Genomic DNA, 14,372 nt, shown 5'->3' with positions numbered 1-14,372 from the left:
GGCTTTCAACACGTCCTTCCGAGTCACATCGCACACCTCTGTTTGGTCTGTTAAATGAGATGCTGTTAAAGTTATCATCTCCTGAACAACTTTATTTAATCAGTTTAAGTTAGCAAAAAAAGGTTTAGCCAACAGCTATTTCCCTCACGCGGGCTCGCAGCTTGCGAACAAAACAGCTCCCTGAAGAGCAAGAACAGAGTTCATTGAGGAACGTGCTAATTAAAGCTGGATGAGTTTCCCTCATTAGGTGTAATTACTTTAGGTTTTGCAGGCTGTCTTCTATGGGGTGTCCTTCCTGGCTGATGTGTTGAGACTAATTAAGAAACTGCGATGTGCTAAGTGCATAATTTCCAGCAGAGACCTTCTTTTCAGTGTCCTGGCCTTCCCGGTGTCCACAGTAAGTAACCTCTCTATGTCACAATGTTGTTTGCATAAATGATTAGAGGTGTGTAGTGTAACACATGCGTGAATAAAGTAGATATGAACTGTAGGCTTCCCTTTACCATTTGAATATGGATTTGGACTGTTCAGAAGAAGAAGAGGTGCTGAGCCTGTCACAGCTGAAAGCAAAGCCTCTTGCACAAACTTCAGGGTTGCTGTCCCTGAGCAAACATGGATTGACCCCAAAGGGTGAATGGAGTGTAACCTCTCTGTTAATCTCACGGTCCAAATAGCTATGGATTTATCAACTTAAGGCATTTCTCTAAAGGGCAGCACGGGCCAGGAGGATGTGAGAGGGTACCTAAGAGGCAGCAAAACCTCACATCTCCTTCTCTGACCCCAGTGCACCTTTAAATAAGTGCTGGTAAGACACAGATTCACAGGACAATAACTATAGTCATAGCCAATATCAGATCCACCACAGACCACCTACTCCCTCACAGATGATGGTGTTTATTGAAATGCTGTTTGTCTGCTGCTGTGGGTTGGACAAGAACCGACGGGTTACATGTGAAGATACTGCTCTGCATGAGCAAGGTCTGTAGCCACCTTTGAATCTCAAAGAAATATGGCTTAAATCTGGCCCACAAGCAATTCAGAAAGTTAGCTCTATAAAAACATCCTGCCAGGGATGGAGGCAGAGAGACTGGCTCATTTAGCTTCCTTGTACAACAGTATTCATGATGCTGCTGTCATATCGCCCCCACCCCCAGCATCCTCACCATGCCCACAGGACAGAGGCATAGGGTAGTCTCTTTCATCCAGCATCTCACACCCCTGCTTTCCAGCCCCAGACAAAAAGTTTGCTCAGATACAAAGTCAGGGGAAGAAAAAAGGAGAATCAGCTTCCAGGCGTCAGTAACCAACAGCAGGGTTCATCTCCTCCAGTTAAGTTCTCCCACTGTAAATCCTCCTCTGTTGGGATAAAAATGGGTGCCTGCAGTGCAGCTTGCACCTGCAGTTCAGGAATTAGGCTTATGAATCATGAAGATAAGGTGAGTTTTAGGTGAACCATCTTACCAAGAACAAATGCTGTGGCTTGACAGACAATCCCTCAGGGAGAACTTCTGTACCATCAAAAGATCCCATCTGCAAAGGGAAAATAAAATGAAAAAAATAAAGATATAAATTTAAAGCTAATCTGGGATTTCACAGAAAACATCAGTGTTGTAGATTATAAAGGATGTTTCGCTCAAAGTATCAACACAGAACACTGCACCTCAGAGTAAATGCCCTTTGTTATGTTGTAACACGTGAGATACATGATACATACATCTGGCGATATCACCATTTTGCCTTCTCAGAAATGAAAGCAGTAGCCAAATCACATCAATTACATTTGTCTTTCATTTTGAAATTTCTCTCACTTTGTATTTTGCTTCCAGTTTGTGTCTATATCCTTTTGGATACTGTATACCTACAATCGAGAGCTGGTTTATCCCAAAAGCCTTGATGGAGTCATCCCTCTCTGGTTAAATCACGCTATGGTGAGTAAGAAACACTCCTGCCTCTGGCAGAGAGACATGGCCGTGCACATCCCACCACTGCGTTGTGTCACTTTCCAGAAGAGTTTCACGGCTTCTTCTTTCCTCCTTACCTGTATCTGATGCTGAGCTGTACACAGCAAACAGATGCGTGTGCCTGAAGTCACCTCAGGAAGCCTTTTAGAGCACAAGGAATGTCAGGGAACTGGTGCTTGTTGAACCTCTGAAGTCCATGACATGATGTGTAGTCATAGGGAGGGGGGGGGGGAAGGAAAAGAAGAAATCTTTTCTCGGTTATTGTAGCTGAAAAAAGAAATTGTTTCTGCAAACAGAAGCCTATGAAATACAAAATGGGTGGGAGTATAACAAAGCCGTTCTTAATTTCTCGAAAAGGTGAAAGAACCAAAGAACATCTGACAGCTCAGCAGCTAATAAGCTAATGTGTGCACAGCTTTGAATAGCTGAATTGCAATGATTGTTTACAGATTTTCTATAAATACTTTCCAGATTTCTCCTTCATTTGCTCTGGCTGTTTTTATGATGTGTTGAAGAAGCACATATTTCTCATCAGTCAAGTGTAAGGAGGCTGACAGTAACATGGAAACCGTGGGTGGATTGTAAGGTCATGGAGGCCTCGTGGGGCTGATGGGAAGGGGGAGAGAAGGGAGAGGTTCAGTGCTAGACTGAATCAGAGAAGCCAGAAAGTATGAAATAATTGCACAGAAGACTCATTTCTCCCCAGACTTCATTTCTTCAGTACGGCGCTTCGCAGCCCGCTGTGGCAGCTGGAGGCAAATGCGTGAGGCGTCGGGGCCGGAGACGCTCGCTGGAGGTTTTGAGCGGCCCCCTTGGTTTAGATCTGTGTTTTCAGACCCGTGTGCTGGGAACCCAAGCGCAGAGAGGCATGTCCGCACCCCTGATACCCGAGTGGCACAACTGCAGCCCTCCTGCACTTTTAACCTTACCACTCGCTCTCTGCCCACCAGTCCTTCTCCACCGGGGCCCTTGCGTGTCAGTCCAGACCTCCCTGTGGACACAAACAGGGGCCACTCTCTCGAAACCATCATCTACCAAAAAAGAAAGATTCCTTGTGTCCCCAGCATTACACTGGTTTCAGGTCTGGGATTTGGTATGGGGGACTGGGTGAAGTTTAAATTCTTCACGGTAGTGGGGGTGCAGGGAAGGGGAGGGCGCAGGATGGAGCTGGGAAGGAGGTGGGCTTTGCCACTTGTTTTAATCCCAGCACACAGCTGAGAATTTGCCCTTTCCATTTCCACATTTGTTTATGACATGGGAAGGCTGAGAGGTGCTAGAATGTACATTTTTATTTCATGTGCAAGAACTCTTTGCAGAAATCCCTCAAATGTATTCGTTATAACTTCTTTCTTACCCTACCTACATCTACATTTCATAACAGCGTCATTCTGACAACAACAAAAAGCTTTTCCACTTCAGAAATGTCAAAAACAGGTGTTAAAAAAGGAAAACAATTCTTCCTCAAAATTATTTTGACGAGAGAGAAACTTCACATAAAGCAAACCTCTATCACAACCTAGTATTTTATTTCTAAAGCTCTTAATACACTGCAGACATCTTGCATTTGACAGTTCCTGGGTGGGAAATTTTCCTTCCAGTCATTATCGAGTGTAAAACATCTGCCACCAGAGTAGACAGATCCCCACTACAGACAATCCCTACACGTTTTGGGACACCTTCCAACAGGTGCCTTCAGGCTTAGCTGGGGCATTTCTTTCTCCCAACCCAAAATATCTGCTGGGAACTCTAGGAAGATCCAGGGAGCTGCTGACACTTTAAGGGACAGTCTCCAAGCTCTGATTGCCAAACAGACGCTTTGGGCTCATTTCCTTGCACATCGCTATGCTTTATGGCCCTGCGATTGCAGACATTTCATGGCAGATTGAGACAGCATCTCGCTGGCTTCGGTGGAAAAAGACATCGGTGTATCAGTGTATACGTCAGTGCCATATCATCTGAAGTGGGAGGTTGGGGTTTTTTTTAAAAAATCTCAGCCTATTTTAACATTGTAAATAGGGAAAGCATATGTTACGTAACTGAAGAGTGAACTTTAAAAAAAAAAATCATGCAAAAACACTTCAGGAATACCAAGCTCCTTGAGTTTGCAGTGATGCTGCAGCACCTTCCTTGCAAAAATGAACTAGCCATTTATTTTTCTCACATTTACTGCTCTTACAGTGGGAAAGCATCCTTGCCCACCTGGTAGCTCAGAGTGGTATGAAGCACACTACATTTAAGGCATTTTTTTGCACTCTGAGCCAGAACATTTTCTGCTTTAAGGAAAGAATGGCTAATGCAGAATGCAGTCTTGCTAATATCTGAAGAAGACCAAATAGTCCAGACTACCCAGGCTTCTCTCTTTGCTTTTCTACTGAGTTTAACCCAAGGTCTGCGCCTCATTTTCCACTTCTCTTTGTCTGAGATAATTGTGTTTTACCATCTTTATACAAAGCTTTGAGCTTCATGGATGGGAAAACCACCCAAACAAACTACTTACATCTCAAGCACAATTACTTTATTTGAACAAGATTTTTAAAGTGGTAGATGGCTGAGGAAAAAGATACACTGCCCGATTTGTCAAGTGAAATTGTTTCTTTCTTCCCCAGTCATCCTTTTTCAAGCAACATCTGGATACTCTCCAGAAGGCGACTAACTGCTGGAGACAGCTTGGATTAAATCATACATGCATGTATTATTCAACTTAATGGCAGCATAGGGGAATACTATATTTTGAAGGGGCTGACAGAATTGAAAGCTAAACAAAAAGGGGCAATGGTGGGTCAGAAGAGACCACTCAGAAATGCTTTAATCTATAACAAAAGAAAAGATACACATCAATATTGGCCAGATGCCCTCACAGAAATCGTAATGGTACAATTGTCTTTTTGGAAAAGAGGTCTGTATTCTCAGTCTGCAAGGCACGATTCCCGTGAAAGGCAAATTCTTTTGTAAAAAGCACAATTTTCTTTTTTTCCTGGTTTCTTGCTGAGTTTAGTTTAACTGTCTCTTTTCCTAATTTATTCTTTAGCCATGTTACCCTGTCGCCTTGACAAAACCCATCACTTCGGTGTCCTAGGCACTTTGCTGACACACAGGTACAAACTGCATGCGTTCAGAAGATCACAGAAACTAAGTAACTAGTAATAAAGGGAGGTGGTAAATGGAGGCACAGAAGAAAGGTTACTTATGTGGCAGACTTTAAGCAAGGATGACAACAGATCCCATGTGACTTGAGCCTCTCAAGTTCCTTCACACTTTGCCCCGATGAAGAGTAGCTAAGCAGTACCAGGATCTAAAACGAAAATACAGGAGTGTGAAAGAGCACCCTGGGTGCATACAAGTAATTTTCCTTCATTTGAAGGAAGCCACTGTACCCTGACAGTAAGTATAGCAGCAAGACTCACCATGTCCCCTCTCATCTTGAAGCTTCTTGATACCTACAAGCTGCTTGTGTTAGACCCACATAGCTAAGCCTTCCCTAGCTTCATCAACAGAAATGTTATTGTTGATCAGTAGGATTTAATCCTACCTGGAAAAGAATCTAAGTGATACAAATACGAATTACTCTTACTTCTATGTGATGGGAATCTACGTAAAGGATTATACTTTCCTACAGCTATTTTAGGAAGCTGCTGCAACACTAAACAACCAAGGGGTGCAAAATCAATGAGTGGAGCATGGGCTGCTGGTCCAGGCCACTCTGACTCGACTCTTGCTCCAGGTGTATACACAAGACCCACCTCACATTCATCTTTGCCCATCTCAAATGATTCTCTTTGCCATTGGTATTATAATATTTACAATTATCATGTTTAATAGTACTTGCATAGTTACACAAGAAAGAAACATTTAAATTTGTTTGCATTTCACACTACCTCAATTTTAAGCTGTCTGGCAACTATGGACCTTTGTAGGCTTCCATTTATATTCAGCTTTTGGCAAAGAAGAAGAATGCGTGTGTGTGCATGTGTGTGAGGGATGTGGCACGTGAAATTAATCACCCCACACATTTAGGAGCATAGATGCTTAGTTTTTTCCCAGCACCATAATGGTTTAGGGTTTGGGTTTTTTTAAGTTTCCCCTTTTGTTGACATAAGCCCATTTCCTCAGGGAGAAAGTGTGTGTTTCACAGACAAATGTTAGGCCAGCGAATCCTCCTGGGCTGCTGCGACCCCAGTGTGCACAGGTGCAGCCTCTGTAACCCACCCTGTGAAGGAACAGCTGGAGACAAATATTCCACACCGAAGGATGTGTCACTTCAGTCTCATGTCAGCTTCCAGCTGCAGCGTAACCTCAGTTTCTTAGTCTACATATCTAATGTCAGGGAGAAACACAATTACAATTCTGGCATTGACACGGAGACAAAACATTTGCTAGTAAGCAACAGGATATTCAGCCAGGGCCTTATTTCCAAAAAATGCATGTCTGCTTGCAGGAAATGTTCTCCCTGAAGCTCTTCTACCTTTGATCATACCACTGGTCTGATGTTTCATCCTTTTTTCACCATAGTGCTCCCAAACTACCTCCATGTCCTAGAAAAGCAGGGAAGAAAGATTTTTCAGACTGTTGCTTTTCAGATGGACATGAACGGACCTGGAAAGAGCAGAAAGAGATAGCAGCTGACAGCTCAGAGAGTAGTGCTGCTGGAGTTAAATTGAGCAATGGCTTCCCAACTAATTTGTCACCACACCTGCTCAGTAACTGGACTCCTTGCGCCTCCCGCTCCATCCATACAATAAATCTCTGGTTCCCTGGAAATGTGCTGATGGCTGAGAGTATAAAAGACAGGTAGGGACTCTAAGAGAGAATTCTTTCTTTAACTTAATATGGCAATGCACTAGTTAAAGAAATAAAGCAAGCAATAATTATTAAGCCCCTCCCACCCTGAAAAATAAAGAGGGGAAGAAAAATGTGTAAGGGCAGATTGCGAAAGAAAATTTCAAAGGAGGCATTTGAAGGCAGGATCGTAAGAAAATTAATCAAAAGAGGGAATTTGCTCCAAAATGAAACCAAGAAAGGAGAGGGCATACAGAGATTCAGAAAATTATAATAAGTATAAAACTAAATAGAGGTTACGGTGACAGGAAGCCGTTTAGTTTCATTACGCTCTGATAACATGGACTGCAATTGTTTATGAAAGCATCCAACCCAAGGCAGTTTCCATAGACAAGAGGGCATTTCCCAACAAAGAGCTGAATAACCCAGTAAACACCTCAAGGGCCAACCAGTGAACACCAGCTTCATAAGCCCCACAAGGCAGCACCAACCTGGGTTTTTACTTTTTCTTTGCAGTAACATGCCAACAGAGAAGGCACGAGCCTGAGTGTTGGCCACGAGTTTTGGTCAGCACGCAAGTGCTGTGGGGAATTTGTCTGAGCGGAGAAACACGGGCAGGTCTTCAAAAGCTCTAGATGGTGCCCAACTGTACCCAGCGGAGTGTAGCTTGGCCAGTGGGGACTGTTTGAAAAATCCCCCGCGCTGCAGTCCCACATGTTAATGGAAAGCAGACACATCTCTGTATGTAACAAACAGCTATGGTCAACCGAGGCATCATTTCCTTCGCTCCGGAGTCAAACGGGGTCAAACCGAGTCAAACTGCGACGCACGCGTCAGGCATACGAGTGATCTCAGAAGCCCTGGGGAGATTATTCATGGGCTTAAAACTCAGCCTAGGCTGGAGCCTCCAGCTGAGCACAAACTCTACCCAACCCTGTCTCCTCAGCCCTCGGAAACTTTCTTTTACTCACATTCTCAACGACAAAACGAGGATATAACCTTGAATAAATACACAAATTACTCAAAGTACGGGAAGTAAAAATTCCATATGGTCGTACCAAACAGTGGAGATAATATCCAGAGAGGACTATTTATCTCAGTTTAAACTCATGAACCTGAAATGTATCCTGGGAAACATACAGCATAGGGTAGGAAACAAAAAAAAAGAGGAGCAGGAGAATGTTATAATTTCACTCTTCTCCACAGGAGAAAGTTCAGCATACATTTAAGAAACTTTATTCCTCCGTATTCAAATATCAGAATTTGTGAGCAACAAAAAAGAATTTTGCATTTTTACAACTAGGTCAGATTTGCCTGAGTTTGTCAGGAAAAAGAAGCAAAGAAAACAAAACCAAGTTAAAAATCATAATAAGGGCCAAAAGGAGCCACGGAAGATTTTTAAATCAAATGTTTGGAATCAGAATGAAAATTATAAGTGTGATTAGTTAACAACATCTCTGCTAATTTTGAAAGTCCCATAACTTTCATCTTTCCACTGTACAAATAAATTATATAACCCCCCACACCTTTTAAAGTACTTTAGCCTTTACAAATTTTGCAAGTTGAAAAGCTTTCCTCAATGAGCAGAGCTTATTAGACAAGTAAATCATAGAATCATAGAATTGTAGGGGTTGGAAGGGACCTTGAGAGATCATCGGGTCCAACCCCCCTGCCAAAGCAGGCTCCCTAGGACATATCACATATAATATCACATATATTAATATTTCAAAACAAGTACTAATAAGATCCCTGCTAAAAGGAGAAAAGTGCTCCCTCATTCGGTTCAGTGCATTGATAGCCTGATCAGTACACACAGCTATTGTTTTACCCCTTTTCCTTACCTTGGAGTGAAACAGGTTTTCCTCTCCCTCTGCGATAATTATTTTTGACAGTTTCACTGTTTATATGTGAAAATGAGAAACTGCTAATTGAAATACAAAAATGAGTCACTGTTTCCAGCAAATTTTGCCAATGTTTTGATCTGTGTCAATCTGAGCTTAATTATTAAGTTTGCCATAAAGCAAGAGGCAAAACTGTATATTTGAATTTCGCCCCATAGAAACGCTGCACTCTTCAGACATGCATCAGCTTACAGACACGAAGCTCAGCTAAACAGGCTTGAAAGTATATGCACTGCCCGTGCACTAGTGACCTATGGAAAAAAATAACTCAAATGAGAAAATACTTTTTTTGGGGTTTTTTGGTTTTGTTTTGTTTTTGGTTTGGGTTTCGGGGGGTTTTTTTCTTTTTTTTTTTTGGTTTTTTTTGGTTTTTTTTTAAAGGATATGAGAAGCCTTTAGCAGATACAATTAACCATGATATAAGGTCTATCATTAATGATGCTGCCAAATTCAACATCTATCAGCTGTGAGAGGGAAATTATTTGGAAAGCTGTGTGGTAGGCAAAGGACAGGCTTTGCACCCCCTAGCCAACCACTCCTTCCTCTGGTGTCTGCTGTATAAACACACATCTGCTCTGGTAAACACGCTTGGTTATTGTGGTGTTTTGACCCTGGCTGGAGGCCAGACGCCCACCAAAGCTGCTCTCACTCTCCCCTTTTCAGCTGGACAAGTGAGAAAATATAAGGACAGGGAGAGATCACTCTGCTGTTAGTGTCATGGGCAAAACAGACTCAAGATAGAATAAAGGAAAGAAACTCTTTAATTTATTACACTACACTACACACACAGTGAATCCAGAGTCAGATAATCTAAGTACAACCAGATCTTAAAGCACCTCCCCCCACCCCTCCCTTCTTAGCTGACTGAACTTTTGTCATGATTTCGCTCCCTTTCTTCCCCCTGCTCCATTGTAGCACAGGGAGGGGTAGGGAATGGGGGAATGGGGGTTTCAGTCAGTTCCTCACAAGTTGTTTTCCTTCTTAGCTGGGGGCGGGGGCATTCCATATATGCTTTCCCTGCTGCACTGTGGGGTCCCACCCATGGGAGGTAGTCCTTCACCAAATTCTCCCACAGGAGTCCTTTCCCACAGGGCTTCAGCTCTTCACCAGCTGCCCCAGCATGGGTCACTTCTGTGGGGTGCAGTCATAAATGATAGAACGTCTCTCAGTCTCTCAGGCCCAGGCTGCTCCAGCCTGGTCCTTCATGGAGTCACAAGTTTCCCCCAGCAAACCTGCTCTGGTATTGGTCTCTCTTGCTCACCTCTGTGTGTTCCTCTCTATGGGCTGCAGGTGCTGGCAGAGGCTTGCTCCAACGCGGGTCACAGCATCTCCTCTTTATCTCCACCTGCTCCAGCGTGGGGCCTCTCCATGGGCTGCAGGTGGGGTCTTGGCCTTTTCCATGGGCTGCAGGGGGGTCACCTGCTCCACCATGGGTTTCACCACAGGCTGCAAGGGAATCTTTTTCTCCGGCACCTGGGCCGCCTCCTCTCCCCCCTCCCCCTTCCCTTCCCTTGGTGCCTGCACAGCTCCTTACATCTTCTCACTCCCTTCTCTGGTGCCCAAAAGTGTCTGCTTGTGTTTTTTTTCTTCTAAATTGCTGATGGGCTCGCCTTGGTCAGCAGTGACTCCAGCCTTGAGCAGGCTGGTGGTTGCTCTGTCTGACCTGCAGAGAGCTTCTGGCTGCTTCTTGGCAGAAGCCACCCTTGCAGCCCCCTCCTCCACCAGAACCCCACCACGCAAAACCACAACAGGTATTTGTAAGAAATTCCACCCACTGTTAGTAGGCAAACTGGGCTCGGCAGAAATGCATGAAGTCACCAGCAGATTCTAGGACAGCACAAGTGCAAGGGAAGCTCTCCTTCCCACGTATTTATGGGGCCTAGGGGGTATGTGTACGTAATAAAGAAGCTGGGGGTGGGAGGAACAAGCATTATAGCCAAAAAATGCTGAACCGAAAAGTTTTCATCCCTGGAGGAACGTGAAGTAGGTGAGAGCTGTTGTAGAAATCTGTCTCAAGAACGCCTTCACATGGCAAGTTTAAATGGCCCTATAAAAAGCATTGTCTAGTTAATATACACAGTGATTCTAACTAGGAAAAAGCTAATAGTCTTTTAATAAATAACACTGAATTATCATATGGCAAAATATTTTAAAGATGATTTAATTATGCATACAGAAGAGACAGCACGTGCTTTAAGTCATGTGCCAGTGTCACTACAGGACTTGGGAAGGAAGCAGCTTTCCTATGCCACAACAAAAGAAAAATTAAATAAAAATAAATAAAATCCTTTATTTTTTTTCCCAAATCAGGATAGAACCAAGACCTTTAAGAACTTATTCACAAAACAAGAGGCAGCCCCAATTCTGAATGCTTTTGCTGCTCTTCGAGGTGGAAGCACACTTCCAGGGAGTGGGAAGCTCAGCTTCAAGCCCGCATGAATCAGGCAGAGAAGAAATTTGAGCCTATCCCTTCCACTAAACTCTTGGTTATTTCCAAAAGCAGCCAAATTTTCAGCTTTTCCAGTGACTTCCAAACTACTTTTGATTTATGTGCCCCTGAGTATTATATCTAACTCCTCCATAAGTAGGACAATCTGCCAAAAAATGACTAGTTAAGCAAATCAGCATTTTCTAAGTCCACACAGAATAAATAAAAAGAAGAGCTCCCAAACGTCCTTCACAACCACTACCAGTTTCCTACTCATCCACGATATCAAAGCCTGCATTGGAGCAGTGGGCTCCCCTTTGCCTCCCCCAGCTTGCTCCTTGTGACCATTTCATGCTGTCCTCATGATGTTAGTGTGCTGCTGCAGGGTGCCTGCTGCCATCATCCAGCACGGTGCCACTCACTACCATGAGGCAAATCAGAGATTGTAAATGAGATGCAAAGCTCTGCTCTTCTCTTCTCTCCTCTTCCCTCTTTCCTGTGGGATCCACATACTGTTGGGCAGTGCAAAGATGTATGAACTGAGAAAGAGAAGTTGGCTTAGTGAGTAGAAACATTGGTGGTCTGATCCATGCTAGCTTGCTCCCATAAGGAGAGAGGCCCCATTTCTTGATGCTTTCATCCTCTGCTTGCAGACACTTGCATTTGCACCAGCTCTGGAGCCTGCATGGCCCTTGGTAGCTAGTAAGCTTGCTGAGTCTGAGGAAAACCAAGGCTAGGTCAGAGATGGTCAGAGGCTGCTTGGCAGAATCACACTGCACTTCTTGGTTAGCTTCTCCTGTAAAAGGCTTGTCCAGCTTCCCTAGGTGCTCACTCCCCTGCTTGCCCTTGTGATAGATTTCTCAGTACAAAGCTAAATCTCTCTCTTGAGAAAAACTGTGCCCTTGCTCCACCTAAAATGGGCTTGGAGAACTTGCCCATTACATCATTGGTGTATCAACCTCTCAAGCCTTTGAAACCTCTCTCATTTTCCTGTTCTCTGTAAATGCACCACACTCATTCATGATTTTCAGGGGCTGCCCAGTTCCCTGAGTTGAAAGACCACAAGTGTTGGGACAGTGACTTCCCACTTGTGGACACCCAAATTGTAAAGGGCAGGCTGAATGTCCACAGGGTCTGATGTGATTCATCCCCAAGCCTGTCAGTGTTGAAGAGTCATTTGGACAATGACCTCAATACCATGCTTTATCTTTTGGTCAGCCCTGAAGTGGTCAGGGAATTGGACTGGGTGATCATTGTAGGTCCCCTTCCAACTCAAATCATCTAGTCTATTTGTCATGGTTTTGCCCCAGCTGGGAGCTGAGGACCATGCTGAAACCAGGACACGATTCTAAATTACTCTTGCCTTTGGACTGCTTTCCTGTTCCTACTTTCCTGATGTTTGTTCTGTCCTTTTCTGGACACACTCCAAATTATCTACACTTGTCAAAATGGGGTGTCTTAAATCAGAGACAGAGTGCCAGCCAAAACCTCATCAATTCAAGCAGAGCAGAATAGATACTTCCCATGTCTCTCCTACACACAGTTTTCCTTTTAATACCATTCTTGAATGCCACATACTTTTTCTATTAAAGCAGCAACATACTGCTGACTTGTACCTATTTAACATTCATTCTGAGAACAAAAAACCCCAAACCAAGGAAATAAGTATATAAAATAACCCCCACCTAAACACTGTTCACTTCAACAAAGAATTATTTCACCAGGTCCCTCCTACTAAATTCCTCTTAACACAGCAATGATACAGCTGGAACAACCAGCTTATAGCTGCTAGAAGTGTTTAAATTAATTGACTAGCAAGGACATTTTATACGTCCCAAGGGAATTTTATAGCCCATTGGATGTCAGATGAAAACCAGGACCTGTATCTAACTTTTCATAATGGATAAATCCACTGCAAAATGCTGAAAGCTGATGGTGAGGACAAGGCACAAGTTTTCAAACCCTTCTGTCTTGCACGGGTGGTTTGGTTTTGTTTGAATACAAACTATGGACCATCTATGGAAAATCAAGTTTTTAAAAAAATCTTTCTAGAAGCAGCTTAACACCTAGATTTCTGACTGGAAGATATTTACACGGATTATACATGAAAACTGCATGCACCAAAGACATTTTTCTGGTTAAATTAATCCAGGAATCACTTTTACTGATACAACTGGACCTCTGCTATCAACCAAGTAGGCTGTAGAGCTGAAACAGAACAGAAAAATCTCTGCCAATGAATAAGAGGAGCTGGAACATCAAATACCCTTTTCTGTCTCCTTTCTCTGAAAAGTGGTAATGGAGATGGAAAGGTTATTTTGGTAGTAGAGCAGCCAGACACGAACAGCAACTCCTGGGGTTGCACTGGGGGCCTGAAGGAGGATGTGTAGCTTCCAGAGAGCTGTCACTTGGCAGCAGCAGGCAAAAATGGATGTCTGCCACTTAACAACCAGGTAAAGAATGTTTTAAATGCATGTTGTATGTAGTTCAGTGTGAATTTAAATAACTTAATGTGTCTTTGTGGCAACTCCTACTACAAATACACATCAATAAAATTTCAACACCATACTACCCTACCAGATGTTCTGCACAGCTTCTGACAATCGTGTGCACTGAAGGTAGCAGAACCAATTTCTCTGTACAAGTGGAAATTTTATACCATACACCCAGCAGGTTGTGCCTTTAGGGGGAAAAAGAAATCATTATGTTTGGTGTTCTTTGGTTTTCTTTTCTATCTTATTCTTTCTAAGTTAGTCTATCTTTCTCTGCTGCCATCCTTCTCTCCCCCTTTCCTCATTTACCTGTGGATCTATTTGCTTAATTGATTAATTGTTAGGAATTTAACCAACTTGTCAGCTACAATTGTTGCTACAGTTTTCTCCCACTGCACCTCATTGACTGTTCCTGCTATGTTGTTCCCCAGCATCGTTTAGGTTTCTGTCCTCAGTGTTTCAAATTAAAACTATCATCTGCTTGCACAGGTAATATTACAAAACTCTTAGTAGGGAAATTTCACCCCAACAAATTGTTATCAGCTAAGAAGATAAGGCTTTGGCATCCCAAGGGCCCTGGGTTGCCTGTTTAACAGGGGAGCCCAGAAGGAGTTCTGCTGTGCTCCCAACACAATGAGCATTCCTCCTGGAGGCATCTCCCCACAACAAAACAGTCAGTGCCACCAAGCTGCCTGCCCTGTGCTAAAAATCCTCCATGCTCAGACAGTCTTCATCATAGAAATGCTTGAAACTGAAGCTATGAAACACAATTCCAACTCTTGGGGGTGGGGTGCGAAGGGGGAGAAGAAGCTAC

The 14,372-nt window shown here is 43.4% G+C and overlaps 1 protein-coding gene across 1 annotated transcript in view; it reads left to right on the top strand.

The window, feature by feature from the left end:
• The window catches only part of ADTRP (androgen dependent TFPI regulating protein), a gene marked incomplete at both ends in the record, with an annotated part of 33,931 nt that overhangs the window by 7,330 nt on the left and 12,229 nt on the right, over nt 1-14,372 (top strand). Inside the window, 2 exons of the mRNA XM_084260017.1 lie at nt 263-397; nt 1,827-1,928. Coding sequence (XP_084116143.1) covers nt 263-397; nt 1,827-1,928 — 237 coding nt within the window. The remainder of the gene's footprint in view (nt 1-262; nt 398-1,826; nt 1,929-14,372) is intronic.

Source organism: Gallinula chloropus (assembly GCF_964237585.1).
Source record: "Gallinula chloropus genome assembly, chromosome: 2".
Classification (NCBI taxonomy): domain Eukaryota; kingdom Metazoa; phylum Chordata; class Aves; order Gruiformes; family Rallidae; genus Gallinula; species Gallinula chloropus.
The sequence above is the reverse complement of the archived record's forward strand: the minus strand, read 5'-3'. Positions and strand labels throughout refer to the sequence as shown.